A 15,740-nucleotide genomic window follows, 5' to 3' on the forward strand; every position below is an offset into this window, starting at 1 on the left:
GTTGACAATGTTAGAACGTTTATGCAGATCGTTTATGAGGACAACTTACCTATCTTCAACGAGGACATACCCAACTTCACTAATGATGTTATCGACACGTTCGTCAGCCAAGTGGTTTTCGTCTGGAGTGGAGTGACGAAGGTTTACAGCGACATATTTCTCAAACTCAATGCCATCGTGGTCTCCATCAAGTGGCTTATAGACTCAGTGTTTTTGGTGATTTCTGAAGTGTTGTATATTATAAAAAGTGCTGTGATATGTTTTGGGGATGCACTATGGCTCATAGTTACGTTCATTCCCGTTCAGCTGCCTCAGCTAGTGAAACAGTTGCTGAGGTACTTAACGGAAATAGCCGTAGATGGGATTGTAAGTGCTTATATGACATTGTTGAAGTTTACAAACTTCCTGACTGATGTGCCTTTAGAGTCATTTATGGGTATAATTAGTGCTATAGTTATTGTGCGTTTGTGCATACATTTTAGAGATGATATTCAAGCTAGGTTTACATTGCTGTACTGGTCTGTAGTAAGAAATAGTTTGTATCTGTATCATCTATTTTATAATTATTTTACTGACTCTGAGGTGAGGGTGATAACTAGTTTGGTTGGTGGCAGGGAGGCGCGTGTGAGGGAGGCAGAGGCCATGGTGAGAGCAGCCAACGATGCTGCAGATGCCGCTGATGCTCTGTGTGTCATTTGCCAAGAGCGGCAAAAATGTGTTCTGACACTGCCATGTCGACACATCTGCCTGTGTAGCGAGTGTTGTATGAGACTGTATGGGTATCAGAGGACTTGTCCAATCTGTAGAACTTTCATTTACCACTCTGTTACAGTGTACTTGTGACAGACATTCTGTACATTCCTGGCATAAGGCATTTTCTCAATTCTAATTAAGATTTACCAAAGATTGGGCTCACTTACTCAAGTGGAAATGTATCCACTGACTTGATCTTCTAAGAGGTCTTGATGAGGTAACTTTTAAATAAAAATAGTGAGTTATAAATTGTTCAATTTACTTAATGAAGGTTTGTGTTCTAATTTGTTTTGTACAATATTGTTCTTATACAACTATTATAATAACTTTCTGCATAGATGTTTTAAATTATACAAGAGATCTGAAGTTATTGGTGTACTGTAAAATGTGCATGTTTTTCTCCCCACTGAGTAGTGATAGAAAATAATGATCTTTAACTTAAGATTCAATTTAAAAAGGCAGCGCTCAATAGACTCATATTATGGTACATCATTTTCTTATTAATATGTATTAATTATTTTAATACTAATGGTTGCATTATAAATATGTTATTTGAAAACTATTTCCACATTTCTTTGTTTTAGCATTTATAAGGATAAACAAAGTAATAGATACAAGTGAAGAAATGTTCTCAAGATATTTGCATATGTTATGATTACATACTTTAATTATAAGATTATAAAACAGATAATCTTTGGTTATGATATTACTAAGTAATTAACTATCTAATTCTTATTATGTACTTGCTGACCAATACTGGCAAATGCAATAAATTTTTATATTCATATGAATGTATTTTATTTAATATTTAAGAATAAATAATAATTAGGCAAATATTATGGCAATATTATGCTTAAGTTATACATTACAGCTAAGTCTTTTAAAAAAATACTAATTATAATAACCTTTGTCATGCTGGTCGGCCATTACGAAGAGTATTCAGGAAATTACTATTAGATTCTACGTCTAAAGTACTTTGTCTCCTTCTTGCATTTAAATTCAAGTCCCTGAATGCAATTTGAACATCTTTGAAAGTGTTTAACATGAATATTGCTGTCATCACAACTAGGAAGCCACACACACATCCTAGAATGTCTATAACTGCCATGTTCTCCCATTCTCTAAACAGGATCCCTGATGCAATAATAACTAATACTGTAAACATCACGTAATACACTGGGCTCACGACACTTGTATTAAATATATCTAAAGACTTGTTTAAATAATTCATTTGAATCATTATGCAAATTACAGCTGCTACTAAAAGTATCCAAAACATATAATGTGTTAGATTATTGGCATGGCCGGCAATAGTCTCCTTAATCCCTAGAGCTACTGCTTTACAAAACACAACTGTTAAACTGCCAATAGCTGAGCAGAGCAACAGATACACTGCAATGTTCTGATTGCCGTACCGAGGTACAAATATGACTTTAACTATAAGACATAAGAAAACAATTGTTGCCATATAGGTCAAGAACTGATAGTCACTTAGTTTAGTTGCTAACTCTCTGAAACTCTTCACTTCTTCAGACTTTGGTGAGTGTATGACGATGAGGACTGAACCCACAATGCACAGGAAGCAGCCAATCTGAAAAAGTTATACATCCTATTTTGGTGTGCTTAAATTGGTTAAGCTTTTGTATGCCTTGTCCCATATAAGGCATAGGCAAATGAACTGTAATCCCTTAGTTATTAATTCAACAAATTAAAAAAAAAGGCATACAAAGTGTTCAGGAAGCTACAAGACCAATTTTAAGAGACTGCAACAATAAATTTACCTTTCCAATGAAATTAAGGTGCTCATTGAGAAACTTAGCGGCGAGTACTGCAGACACCAGCACACTGAGTGCACCTAGTGGAGTCACAAGTGCAGCCGGAGCAAAGGCGTATGCCAGTAGATTGGCAGCTTCTCCGAGACCCACTATAAAATAACAAATACTTGTACAGTGAGATACTTACATTATTATTTACTAGATTTTATGTAGTAATGTATCACAAATAGGTACTAAGACAATAATAATTTATAGCAAAGTATTCAATGCTAAAAAACAAACAGGAAAATTGAAAGAAAATTCATCAACTGACATTGTGCTTAGTTTTTAAGGAACAATTAACTTACTAGTCATGAATCCCAGCCACCAGAGCCATTGTTTAAGATATGCAAATCCGCCAGCTGATGCTCTAACGTTTCCACTTGCACTGATTTTTTTTAAAGCTACTTTTTTAATAATAAAACTAGATCCTATGAACAAACTTGAAGATACTGCCAGTGATAGTCCAATTAGAAATGACACATTATCGTACGCTTGCCCTTCTATAGTAATTTGCTCCATTTCTAAATAGTCAATTGTAAATTATTTTTTTAACAAGTATTTTACTCTGTGACATAGTGGACGTTTGTCTGTTAAATAAGTTGGGGATTCATTTTCTTACTCCTAAATAACAGGTGTCTTCATACTATCGTAATGACTAAAAGCACTACAATTACACTGATAACGATAAGATTAAAATGTGATTCATATTTACGAGGAAAGGAAGAGGGAAGGTAAGCAAGTGACGTTATGACTTTAATCTCGTGTGGAGTAGCTGTGTTGTTAAGACTGCCGCGTCCGTCGACCGATAGTTTGCACGGCTATGTGTATTTCCATTGTCCAGATTCCCGTCCGCGGTCGATTCACGACGGACGTCCGCGTAGTGTGTTCCTAGCTTTACGACGACACTGGGGATATGTTCATAAAGCTAGGAACACACTACGCGGACGTCCGTCGTGAATCGACCGCGGACGGGAATCTGGACAATGACATTACACATAACCGTGCAAACTATCGGTCGACGGACGCGGACGTGGCCTTGAGCGCACGGACGTCCGATCGAAATCTGGCTCTCTGGATGTTTTGTTCCGTGCACACTGATAGGTCGCGGTCGCGGTCGTTTTACGACGGACGTCCGCGTAGTATGTTCCTAGCTTAAAGCTAGGAACACACTACGCGGTCGTCCGTCGTAAATCGACCGCGGACGGGAATCTGGACAATGGAAATACACATAACCGTGCAAACTATCGGTCGACGGACGCGGACGTGGCCTTGAGCGCACGGACGTCCGATCGAAATCTGGCTCTCTGGATGTTTTGTTCCGTGCACACTGATAGGTCGCGGTCGCGGTCGTTTTACGACGGACGTCCGCGTAGTATGTTCTTAGCTTAATTGGTAAAATATTCGATCAAATCATTTTAAGGCTAGTTCTGACTATGTTCTATTTGCTTGAGCCATTAAGGCCCTCCACAGACGGAAGACAAAACTGTTTTGTCTCCGTCGTATTTGTATGAAAAGTTGCGTCGCCTCGTGTGCGCACCTTCATACTAGCCCATAGACCGAGCGACGGAGACAAAACAGTTTTGTCGCCCGTGTGCGTGGAGCCTAACTTAATGATGTAGGATAAAGAAACAAAGCCACTGGAGGCAAAACATAAAATCAGAAACAGTGTCATCATACTATATCGAAATTCCATTTTGCAGTAATTTTTGCTGGGTTAGATCTCGACCGTAGTAAGGTCGCATTTGGGAATTGGATTAAGCTAGGAACACACTACGCGGACGTCCGTCGTGAATCGACCGCGGACGGGAATCTGGACAATGGAAATACACATAACCGTGCAAACCATCGGTCGACGGACGTGGACGTGGCCTTGAGCGCATGGACGTCCGATCGAAATCTGGCTCGCTGGATGTTTTGTTCCGTGCACACTGATAGGTCGCGGTCGCGGTCGATTTACGACGGACGTCCGCGTAGTGTGTTCCTAGCTTTATCGTCTGTTAGCACAGCCATGTATCGATGACTTTATGGTTATTAAAAACAATGTTTTGTCTCTGGGCCCCTGCGCGTTTCCCGCGAATTTTTCTGTCATTTCCATACCGTTGGAGTAGCAGCTGAAACGGGACCATTTTCGGCATTTTCTTTGTTTAATTTAAATAAGTGGCCTATTTGTTGTTAACTTGTGTCCCTCTAATAACATCACAAGATGGTTGGAAAGATGAACAAACTATATGTCCACAAAAGAGGTAAGTTCTGAATTTATATAAATGTATATAATGTAACTTTTAATTCCTATTCTACCTAGCCACGATAATTTCCATCGAGATTAGGGAAACCTATAGCTCTGAAATTCTAATAATAGAGACATTAACATTAACTTGGAATGCATAATTGCGAGACATACGCTACATTGAGCATTGAAATTCAATAAGCCTAGGTTAGATTTAAAACACCTGGCGTTTGCAGTCACGGTTCAACAAGAATCATGTTTGACTGGTGATAAAAATTGAAAGTTGTATTTTATGAGGGTATACCTTTCCTTGGAATGGCATTGTATGGTGTAGGCAAAAAAATCTATTGTTGCCATTACAATGACCTCAGGTCGACATTTCCATTGTATGCATACACATTTGAAATGATAGATGCATGTCTCAATGTGTTAGCTTGTCGTTCGCGTTCCGGTTAATAAGACACTCAAAGAAGTCTTACCTCTTGTATAAGTTACAGTGAACATGACTGGTTCATTTATACTAGGTATTTAGCATTAATGAATATCTTTTTATTATAGGTATTATTTTTATTGTAATATTGTCCAAATTTTGCAGGTGGGAGAGTAGAGGAGGTTCATATTGATAAGATAACATCCAGGATCAAGAAGCTGTGCTATGGGCTTAATATGGACTTTGTGGATCCTGTAAGTAGAAAAAATTACAGTATTAATTGTTAGCTAACCACTATGGACCAGCATTGTGGTTTACAATCTGCAGTACCAGGAGGCAGGAGCCGCAGGTTTGAGACCTGCCAGAGGTGAGATTTTTTCCTTTAGTTTAAAACTAGCTTTTACCCGCAGCTTCGTTTGCGATAAATTCGAAAATTGCGGAATGCTTCATGCAAACTTCTACCCCCCATTTTACGGAAGTGGGTGTGATTAGAAAGAGACAAAAAGTAGCCTATGTCACTCTCCATCCCTTCAACTATCTCCACTTACAAAATCACGTCAATTCGTCGCTCCGTTTTGCCATGAAAGACGGACAAACAAACAGACACACACACTTTCCCATTTATAATATTAGTATGGATAATACAGACATTCTTGCATGTTAAAAAATAAGTTCAAACCCATGCAGTTTTTGAAGTGGAATTGCTCTTGAATACTCTTGATGATCAGAATGGGACTCATTCATATTACACTTATGTGGATTAATGTTCTCTTATGTTGGTAAGCTAAGTTATGAACTTTATTAATATTTGTGTTAAAGTTTGATGATAGTTTGCACAAGATCTTACTGCTCAATTTTAATCTTAAGCGGGTTTGCTGTGCAAACAAAAAATGATAGTTTTATTAAGTCATTACATATTATTAATCCCATCCATATCCATTATTTAGAACCCCGGCTCATACCAATGAGTTTTTCGGAACTTATGTGCGAAATGTAATTTGATATTTGCCAGTTGTTTTTCGGTGAAGGAAAACGTCGTGAGGAAACCGGACTAATTCCAATAAGGCTTAGTTACCCTTCGGGTTGGAAGGTCAGATGGCAGTCGCTTTCGTAAAACTAGTGCCTACGTCAAATCTTGGGATTAGTTGTCACAGCGGACCCCAAGCTCCCATGAGGATGCCGGGATAACGCAAGGAGGATGATGACATTATTAAGACATAAAAATTTCATCATTTGTCTTTAAAAAGTATTTATTAAAGAAATTAAAAACTTTATCAATCAGTTATCCTAGAGTGTTTTTTTTTAAATGCCCTCCAGCCATATTTTTTTATCAAGTGCATTACACTCTTGAATTAATATATTATTGACATAAAAGTATTCTGTGCACTTAAGAGCCACATTTAAGAATAAAAAACATGTTTTTATATAAGATCAGTCCCCGCCGTCCCTAGTCACTGCTGCTGCTTTTAAAAGCGCGCATGGCTAGTGGTCGCGCTGCCCGCTGCCACGCTTGTAGAGCAATATCGTGGCCAGGCTGTTAGGCAGTTTTTGGTACAATCAGTAGAGTTTTTATTGACTTGAGGGCGGTGTATCAGTAGAGTTGGCGCGCCAATTGTGCTGCACTTGATTTGCCGTAAACATTGTTTTGTAGGAAGTTAATTTTCTCTATGGTAGTACTAATACTTCTTTTGTGGTCTAGATTGGTTGTTCAGATTTCTTCACTTACTTCCCAGGTGTCCATAACCCTGAAAGTCATAGGCGGCATTTACTCTGGGGTGACCACCGTGGAGCTGGACAACCTAGCAGCCGAGACTGCAGCCACCATGACCACTGACCACCCTGACTATGCTGTGCTTGCTGCTCGCCTGGCCATCTCTAACCTGCACAAGGAAACTAGGAAACACTTCTCAGGTAAACATGAAATTTTAACACATTGTAGTCGACCGGTACGGTCTACCAGACAAAAACTACGTCAGAAACCGGTCGTAATTTATAACCGCCCGCTTGTATGGCGATAACCCGCCCAGCGGGCTCTTCGGCATCTGAGCGAAGTTCACGAGTGCCCACCAGGGCCCGCCTGGTGGGCACTCCAGTCTCCACAAGTTGAACAGCTCCGGCCTCACGACACAGTTTCCTAGTGATTTTTGTGTGAACTCGCTACAATATTTTTCGAGATTTAGAAACATAATCTAGTTTGACTCAGCCTATTTGCTTTTGTATTTCAATGATCTCATCTACAGGTCGCAATTGGGCATTTTCGCGAAAAAATATTTAAAACCTTTTTTTTTTCCTAAAATAGGTATAAATTTAATGTTTTTCCTACTCAGAATCACGAGCCCTTTCGACCCTACTAGGTTTTTACCTAAAAGCGTTTTTAATTAATATTTTCCACTTCGTTACCACTTTTCAAACACTTTGTACAGCACGGTTACAAAGTGGAAAGTTTACAAAATAATAGAAAATTTTGGGACCATTTTTTTGTCCTAGATCGAAAGCGCTCGTGATTATGAGTAGGAAAAACATAAAATTTACCTACCTTAGGGACCATCCACACTCATAAGACGCATGTCTTGCGGCGCGCAACGGACGTCTCCGCCACGCCGCCTGGGGCGCGTTTACGTCCTTCCTATACAAAATGTACTGAGGAGACGTGTTTTGAATTACATGCAGGCGTGGCGGAGACGTCGACACGCGACGGGGACGCGAGTGGGGACGCTGCCTTAGAAAAAATATTCTTGGTGATTGTTCTCGCGAAAATGCCCAATTCACATCCAATTTTATGACCCTGATGATGATATGTTATATTTATATGATTATTTTTTTCCGATTCAGTTTTTGGAAATTTTTCAATATATGGTAATTGATATTAAGGTCTTGGCGCTTATGCCCTTTAAAACCATCGTAGAGTTAACTGGAATAACTGATAAGATACAGTCAACGAACTCAAGAAATCGCGAGGTCAACTGCTCACCGAGCCAATGACCAATGGTTTATAAATAGGTATTAACTAGGTACTTACTTTCCATTTTCAGATGTGATAACCGACTTGTACAACATCATCAACCCCCACACCAAGAAACGCACGCCGATGATTTCAGACTTCCACTACGAAATTGTAATGAAACATAAGGAGCGACTGGATTCTACAATTGTCTATGATAGAGATTTCAAATACAACTATTTCGGTTTTAAGACACTGGAAAGATCATATCTTTTGAAGATAAATAACAAGGTAAGTAATTTTTTTTATGGTAACAGGCTCACTCAAATCAAATCTTACCTTTATTTCACAGTTTCATACATAACATGATAAATAAGCAGTTTAATGTATATTTTGACAGGTCGCAGAAAGGCCCCAACACATGCTGATGCGAGTCGCAATCGGTATCCACGGCGAAGACATCGACGCCGCCATCAACACGTACAACCTACTGTCGGAGAAGTACTTCACGCACGCGAGCCCCACGCTGTTCTCGGCCGCCACGCCGCGCCCGCAGCTGTCCTCCTGCTTCCTGCTCGCCATGAAGGACGACAGCATCGAGGGCATCTACGACACGCTCAAGCAGTGCGCGCTCATCTCCAAGTCGGCCGGCGGCATCGGCGTGCACGTGCACTGCATCCGCGCCAAGGGCTCCTACATCGCCGGCACCAACGGCGTGTCCAACGGGCTCGTGCCCATGCTGCGCGTCTACAACAATACGGCGCGCTACGTGGACCAGGGCGGCAACAAGCGCCCCGGCGCCTTCGCCGTCTACCTCGAGCCCTGGCACGCCGACATCTTCGAGTTCCTGGACTTGAGGAAGAACACCGGCAAGGAGGAGGTTCGCGCGAGGGAACTGTTCTACGCCCTGTGGATCCCGGACCTGTTCATGAAGAGGGTGGAGGCCAATGAGAACTGGAGCCTCATGTGCCCCCACGATAGCCCCGGGCTCGCCGACTGTTGGGGAGACGAGTTCGAAGCCCTCTATGTAAAATATGAGCAAGAAAATCGATTTGTCAAACAAGTGAAAGCACAAATTCTCTGGAAAGCTATTATTGAGGCGCAGGTGGAAACGGGAACGCCCTTCATGCTCTACAAGGATTCTTGCAACAGAAAGAGCAATCAGAAAAATCTGGGAACCATCAAATGCAGCAACCTTTGCACTGAAATTGTCGAGTATACGTCGTCCGACGAGGTCGCCGTCTGTAACTTGGCTTCGATAGCTCTTAACATGTTTGTGAATGATGACAAGACGTACAATTTCGAAAAATTGAAGGATGTGACCAAAACGATCACCCAGAATTTGAACAAAATCATTGACGTCAACTTCTACCCAGTGCCGGAGGCAAGGAACTCTAACATGAGGCACCGACCGATCGGCATCGGAGTCCAGGGCCTGGCGGACACTTTCGTCTTGATGAGGCTGCCGTATGAAAGCGAGGGCGCGATTAAACTGAATCAGCAGATATTTGAGACCATTTACTATGGTGCATTGGAGGCCAGTTGTGAGTTGGCAGAGAAGCTCGGAGTGTACGAGACATACGAAGGCAGCCCAGCCAGCCAAGGCGTATTGCAGTACGAAATGTGGAACAAGACCCCCACTGACCTATGGAACTGGGCCGCTCTCAAAGAAAAGATCGCAAAACACGGCCTCCGCAACTCCCTCCTGCTGGCTCCCATGCCCACAGCTTCCACCGCACAAATATTAGGGAACAATGAATCTTTTGAGCCATTCACATCCAACATTTACCAAAGAAGGGTTCTGTCTGGTGAATTCCAGGTGGTCAACCATCACCTACTCCGCGACTTGACTGAGGCAGATTTATGGGACGAAGATATGAAGAATCTCATTATCCACAACAATGGCTCCATACAGAACATAGAGACTATTCCTAAAGAAATCAGAGACTTGTACAAGACAGTTTGGGAGATCTCGGTCAAAACCACCATTCAGATGGCGGCCGACAGAGGTGCATTTATTGATCAGAGTCAGTCATTCAATATTCATGTGGCCGAGCCGAACTACGGCAAGTTGACGTCTATTCACTTCTATGCTTGGAAAATGGGTCTGAAAACTGGCATGTACTACCTGCGGACCAAGCCGGCCGCGAACGCTATCCAGTTTACTGTCGATAAATTTAAAGCGAAAACAAAGGTCACTAACGGAACTACTAATGGCACTACGAATGACAACGCTGAAAGAGACGAAGCGAACATGGCCGCGATAACCTGCTCTTTACAGAATAAAGACGAATGTCTAAGTTGTGGATCTTAGGAACCACGATTATGTTCTTAAGATCCAATAAGTTAATATTTTGTAAGCTAGAATTATGCATGAAACAATAATGTGGATAATATGCGTGTAAGTTTGTAATTAAGTGTATTAATATTATATAAGTAAGTACTAAGCAATACAATAAATGCCTATTTTCATACCAATTATTGTTTATTATTTAAGTATACCTTTACTTGAAAGACAACGTCAATCGACGAGAACTATAAAGGAGCAGTACTGATTTTTTTTGCTATACTAAATTGAACCCTTTCACCGAGCTAGAAGGCCTTTTTCTAGGTCGTGGAGACAACATGTCTTTCCAAACCTTTAATCCGATTCTGATTACTTTTGTCCGATTTGCTTTTAGCTTTAGAAAGTTTCTACGAGCAGATTGGTAATGAATGAGGCCTCATTCGCAGAAGTTGACTTAAGCGTTTTGCCAGAAGTACGCAAAGCGTTCAAAATCTAAAATGAAAAAAAAAAAAAAACGCATACAAAAGGGCAACCAAGGGGGGCAATTTAGACTGGTGAATCATGTCAACTAATAAAATATTTGATATATTGTGTCCGTCAAACGCGCTCAAGCCAATAGGGCCTCAGTATGATGGGGGTTTTACACTGAAATCAAAGCTAATTTGTCTTCACCAATGTTCCATCATTTTATTATACATATGTAAAATAAATAATAATCGACAATTATTAAAACAATCAATAACCTTAAAATAATATTAAGTCCTAATTTTTTCTATAACTTCTTAATATTGGATAAATAATATCTAGAGCTTCATGGATTTCATTCCTCGTCTTTCCTCCTGAAAAAAGAGTCTCCATTAATATCATAGATAACTTGGTTATACAATACAATAGACAATAGCCTACAAATAAAATTGGTTCAGTACAGAGTACATGGCAATGTCCCTGTTGGAATACATATATCAATTAAATTTATTGTGATCAATGATGATTTATATAGGATTTACAATCATCAATCATACTAAGAATCGTACCTCAATTTTTAACGCTAAGTATCTATTAAATACTATCATAACTACACTGATGAGGATGACTGATGATGCCTACAAATATATATTATTTCATAATGCGTACTGACGTGATATCATGATATTAAATAAAAAAATATGTCATTCGTTCTTATAAAAAATACAAACACGCAAAAATATTTGGGGAAAATATGATTTCGGCCACTTCCAGGCTGCTAAACAGCGCCATCTAGTTTTAAGCGTAAAAGGCCCATACATTTCAGGGGTATGCTTTTATGTATTACCCTTAAACGTCCCTGATTGTGATAGCAATAGCCAGAAATTGGTTTCTAATTTTCAATTATCAATGAAAAAAATTGGTTGTCTGTAAAGTCGGTTTACGGACGGTAGTTTAACGTGATAACGTCAAACATTACAGTAGTATAGAAAGGGGCGGTCAGAGTATAGCAAAAGGGGCCCGATTCTGGGACTTTTTTTTGTTCTTATTTGAAAGAATGCATTAAAATAAACATCTTTTATAAATTAAAGTTTTTTTTAAAACCTACTAATTTAGGAGTTAGAGTGGTGCAAAGTTGCAAAATTTTCCCGTAGCATTACTAAGGCGCCAGAGACAGAAAGCGATATCGACGGAGCCCCGCTTATGGGGTTGCTTATTCTGTGCAGTTTGGCCTTCGGCCGTTTGAAGATACCTAACGAACCTATCCTATACCTATATCAAAGTCGTCATTTTGTATCCTAGACCGTTTGCGAGACACGCGTTAATTTTATTAAAGTGCTAGTGCCATTTACTAATCTTAGAACCCTAATATCTCAGTAAATATTAATGGAAAAGAAAAAGTTTATATAACAAAACATCCTTATTTAAATGTGTTCTGTATGATTTATCACTATTAACATAGGTTATATTGGTAAAAAAAAATCATCGTAAATTTTCTGTCTCTGGCGCCTTAGTAAATACTATGGGAAAATTCGCAACTTCGTACTGCTCTAACTCCTAAATAAGTAGGTTTTTCAAGCAACTTCATTCTATAAAAGATGCTTATTTTAATGCAATCTTTCATGTTTTTAAATTACAAACACTCAAAAATAATAAATGAAAATTTTTAACAAAAATTTTCTAAGTCCTAAAATCGGGCCCCTTTTGCTTATACCTCAACCGTCCATACACAAACCACTTGCTCTTGCTTGGTGGCCTTGAGGAACGGGACAATGACGTCATCTTTTTTGTGCGTGCATCCCGTAGTAACGAGTTATTAGACGTTATCACGTCAAAAAAGTCATGTTGAATAAAATTACCTGTAAACACAATTTTTCCGTTAACAAATATCAAGAGGACAACTCTAGGCCGCACCATCCGGTAGACCAGCCCAGGGAAGAGCTCGGGCTCATATGATGTGAACTGTCCGTGTGCTTGTTGCAGAGCCTCTAATCTGACGGGGAACCTCAAGTCACCTGTTGCTATGAAATTCTGAATTTTAAAATCCAGAAACTTGGCCTGAAAATATACACTTAATTCTTAATTTCTAGATAATAAATTAAATGCCCGTGTGGTGACGGGTTAAGAATTTCACCACCCCCTTTCTTCCCGTGGGTGTCGTAGAAGGCGACTGTGGGATATGGGTTAAATTGTGGCGTAGGCGAGAGGTTGGCAACCAGGGGGCCGATTTTTGAGTCTCACGCGTTCGAATTCAGAAAATTGGCACTGAAAATAATAGACAATTCACCGTTTTCAACCGGTATTTTAGTGACAGTGAGACTCAAAAATCGGCCCCCTGACACTGCAATGTCACAGTTTTGTTTTCTTTCAATCCCTTATTTGCCAAGAGTGGCACTGAAACTTGAGTAGTTTCACATGCTCTGCCTACCCCTTGATGGGATACAGGCGTGATTGTATGCATGTATGTAAATTAAATATAGGATAAATTGATGGGATGGGAAGGATTACACACACTCAATAAAAAAAAGGAGGACACACTCAATAAAAAAAAAAGGACGACACACTCAATAAAAAAACACCTGGAAAATCTTGTGTGGATTAAAATGTGGCACAGCTTCTCTGTCAGTTTAGACCTCTCATAGAAACCTCAAAATATATTATTTGGAGCATTCCACAAATGTAAATTGTATCAAAGTTTGCAGGTTTTTTGAGACTTTTTGGTCTCTGTAACAAACCTAATATACAAAAAATGGGTTTGTATGGAATGCTCCCTTGCAGATCTGATATGATTGAGAAGTAACACTCACGGGAAATCCAAGTTTTTGAATGATCCTTGCAAATTTTCTAGCTGCCAAGTATGAATCATGTTCATTTCTTGCTCCTGTGCATACTATTTTCCCTGACCTGTAATTAAACAACATTATTAGGACAGAAGAAGGAAAAGTGAAAAGTTGTTGGAAGACCTATTTCACAAGTTTTGTCAATTTTATTTCAGGAAATGGTAGTCTGCATCAGAAAGTATTAACAAATAACATTCAGTGTCTAATGTAAAATGATTAGACTGTAACAGATACTTTTTATTACAAACTGGGTGAATCCACGTAAAAGTAACGTGAGTCACGACTTCATTGCGTGATTATTTGAACTACAGCTGCAAATTAAAGGATTTATGCATATATCACGAAAGTAACACTTGTTTAGAGATAGATTATCACTTGAACTTGCGTCGTGAATAAATGGAACATGCCATAAAATCGTGACTCGTGTTACTTTTGCTTCGGATTATCCCATTTGAAGATAAATGTCCATAAGGAAATGTTTTCAACCTGAACACTAGTGCTGTAGCTCTGGGCTCCAATATTTTCATGACAACGCCTTGGAATCTTGCAGGGTTGTATTCTGAGAACCGTGTTCTGCAGTAAATATCCAGCAACTTCAATTCACATCCGAGACTAACAGTGGATACACAATTCCTGTAATAAAATTCATATTGACTTGATGGTAAGATTTTATCTATAAATAGATGACTTGATAGTTCACACCATCTGGATATTAGGTAGGTAGAACCAGAGGCCATGAGTTCAAGGCTCTCTAAGTAGCAAGAAATCTTAAGATGCTGTAATAATTTAAAGTATAGTTTTCTCTACCATCACAAACCTACAGTAAAAATTTAATAGAACAACTTTCTGCTCTAATGTTATGCAATATTTATTTAAGCAAATCACAAAAACTTACCTAATCAATACAAGGGTTACATTGTGACATTTTAAACTATACTTACTGTATTTTTATGCTATTTTTTGCTTGACTCGTACCGCTCGGCATTGGCGTTAGAGCAGTCATGGAGCTATGAGGGTTGGCCTGAGGGGTGAAGGTACTGTGAGTTGGAGTGAGCACCACATCGCCAGTTATCCGTGATGGAGCCTGAGGTGTCGGCAATTGCGTTGACGATGCACTATTGTCACTATGGACGCTTGTAGGTCTGTGTTGTGGGGTGCGAGCCATATTTACATTCATGGAGCTATTGGATATAACTGATGGTTGACTTGAAGGCACTGGTGGTGGCGAAAATATGTCACTTTCAACTAAAGCTGTCCGACTTTCTACATTGTCCTGAAAAAAATTTTGAAATTTTTGAAAACTGCGATTACAGAGATCGTCAGATCAGTAAGCAAATATGTCACTTACCCAAACAGGTGTTGGTACATTTGGAGTAACACGTTTTGCAGGATTACTTAAACAATCTTGTAAAGATGTGGAGTCTCTTAAAGGGTCCATTTTAACTGATGTTTCAATTTATATAAATTAAGAAACATAGAATGTTGTGATAGTAATCAAAGGTAAACAATGTACCTTTTTCACACTCGACTTGGTAAATGCGATTTTAAAATATGGTATGGCAATATAATATAAAACATTTAATACATTATAAACATGAATTATTAATTAAAATAAGTGCATATTGCAACTGTTGCACTGCACCCTCTGCCACTTCACTTCCAGTCTTGTTGACAGTTTGACGTTTGACACACTGACATATCCGACATATCAGTTTTTTGGTTGGACGCACTTTTTTTAATGCGTTACTTTATTAAATAACAGTTTTAAGGTTAAAGTGTTCATCAAAAAGTAATGCTATAACATTTCTTCAGTAAACATTGAATAAAATAACCAATTAATTAGACTCGGGACAATGTGGTTCTCCACGTCAATGTAAATTAATTTCGTTGTTTGGTCCATTGTTTTATGGTCGTACATTACCTTCTGCGTTCCTTGCGTTTAAATACCTATTTAAAATTCGAATAATATAAATTATTTTT

The 15,740-nt window shown here is 39.2% G+C and overlaps 3 protein-coding genes across 5 annotated transcripts; 1 reads left to right on the forward strand and 2 right to left on the reverse strand.

Moving 5' to 3' along the window:
• Positions 1-1,654: 1,654 nt before the first annotated feature.
• LOC125231004 (magnesium transporter NIPA2) lies at positions 1,655-3,314 on the reverse strand. The gene is made up of 3 exons (XM_048136335.1): positions 2,876-3,314; positions 2,535-2,677; positions 1,655-2,344 (listed from the first exon to the last, which is right to left on the reverse strand). Exons 1-3 carry the CDS (start codon positions 3,087-3,089, stop codon positions 1,664-1,666), a joined length of 1,038 nt encoding a protein of 345 aa, XP_047992292.1. The 5' UTR covers positions 3,090-3,314; the 3' UTR covers positions 1,655-1,663.
• Positions 3,315-4,663: 1,349 nt separating this feature from the next.
• LOC125230733 (ribonucleoside-diphosphate reductase large subunit) lies at positions 4,664-10,646 on the forward strand. Of its 3 annotated transcripts, XM_048135994.1 has the most exons (5): positions 4,664-4,813; positions 5,393-5,481; positions 6,961-7,138; positions 8,260-8,459; positions 8,569-10,646. In XM_048135994.1, the coding sequence occupies exons 1-5, from the start codon at positions 4,774-4,776 to the stop codon at positions 10,480-10,482; spliced, it is 2,421 nt and encodes an 806-aa protein (XP_047991951.1). In that variant the 5' UTR covers positions 4,664-4,773; the 3' UTR covers positions 10,483-10,646. The 3 variants fall into 3 exon arrangements, with proteins under 3 accessions (XP_047991951.1, XP_047991964.1, XP_047991956.1); XM_048136007.1 differs by lacking the exons at positions 4,664-4,813; positions 5,393-5,481 and adding an exon at positions 6,674-6,778; XM_048135999.1 differs by lacking the exons at positions 4,664-4,813; positions 5,393-5,481 and adding an exon at positions 6,731-6,874.
• Positions 10,647-11,122: 476 nt separating this feature from the next.
• LOC125228498 (TATA-box-binding protein-like) lies at positions 11,123-15,456 on the reverse strand. The gene is made up of 6 exons (XM_048133086.1): positions 15,109-15,456; positions 14,702-15,033; positions 14,247-14,393; positions 13,728-13,824; positions 12,780-12,978; positions 11,123-11,294 (listed from the first exon to the last, which is right to left on the reverse strand). Exons 1-6 carry the CDS (start codon positions 15,196-15,198, stop codon positions 11,218-11,220), a joined length of 942 nt encoding a protein of 313 aa, XP_047989043.1. The 5' UTR covers positions 15,199-15,456; the 3' UTR covers positions 11,123-11,217.
• Between the last annotated feature and the right edge of the window lie 284 nt (positions 15,457-15,740).

This window comes from Leguminivora glycinivorella, chromosome 1 (genome assembly GCF_023078275.1).
Source record: "Leguminivora glycinivorella isolate SPB_JAAS2020 chromosome 1, LegGlyc_1.1, whole genome shotgun sequence".
Lineage (NCBI taxonomy): Eukaryota > Metazoa > Arthropoda > Insecta > Lepidoptera > Tortricidae > Leguminivora > Leguminivora glycinivorella.

Excerpts from the sequence above, each read along its gene's own strand:
- LOC125230733 (XM_048135994.1), top strand. The coding sequence starts at position 4,774 with ATGGTTGGAAAGATGAACAAACTATATGTCCACAAAAGAG. Across the intron at positions 5,482-6,960 it reads ATATGGACTTTGTGGATCCT|GTGTCCATAACCCTGAAAGT; the intron begins GTAAGTAGAAAA and ends CTTACTTCCCAG. Across the intron at positions 7,139-8,259 it reads AACTAGGAAACACTTCTCAG|ATGTGATAACCGACTTGTAC; the intron begins GTAAACATGAAA and ends TTCCATTTTCAG.
- LOC125231004 (XM_048136335.1), bottom strand. The coding sequence starts at position 3,089 with ATGGAGCAAATTACTATAGAAGGGCAAGCGTACGATAATGTGTCATTT. Across the intron at positions 2,678-2,875 it reads GTGGCTGGGATTCATGACTA|TGGGTCTCGGAGAAGCTGCC; the intron begins GTAAGTTAATTG and ends GTTATTTTATAG. Across the intron at positions 2,345-2,534 it reads ACCTTAATTTCATTGGAAAG|ATTGGCTGCTTCCTGTGCAT; the intron begins GTAAATTTATTG and ends TAACTTTTTCAG.
- LOC125228498 (XM_048133086.1), bottom strand. The coding sequence starts at position 15,198 with ATGGACCCTTTAAGAGACTCCACATCTTTACAAGATTGTTTAAGTAAT. Across the intron at positions 14,394-14,701 it reads AAAAATAGCATAAAAATACA|GAATTGTGTATCCACTGTTA; the intron begins GTAAGTATAGTT and ends ATTTTATTACAG. Across the intron at positions 11,295-12,779 it reads CGGAAAAATTGTGTTTACAG|GAGGAAAGACGAGGAATGAA; the intron begins GTAATTTTATTC and ends CTCTTTTTTCAG.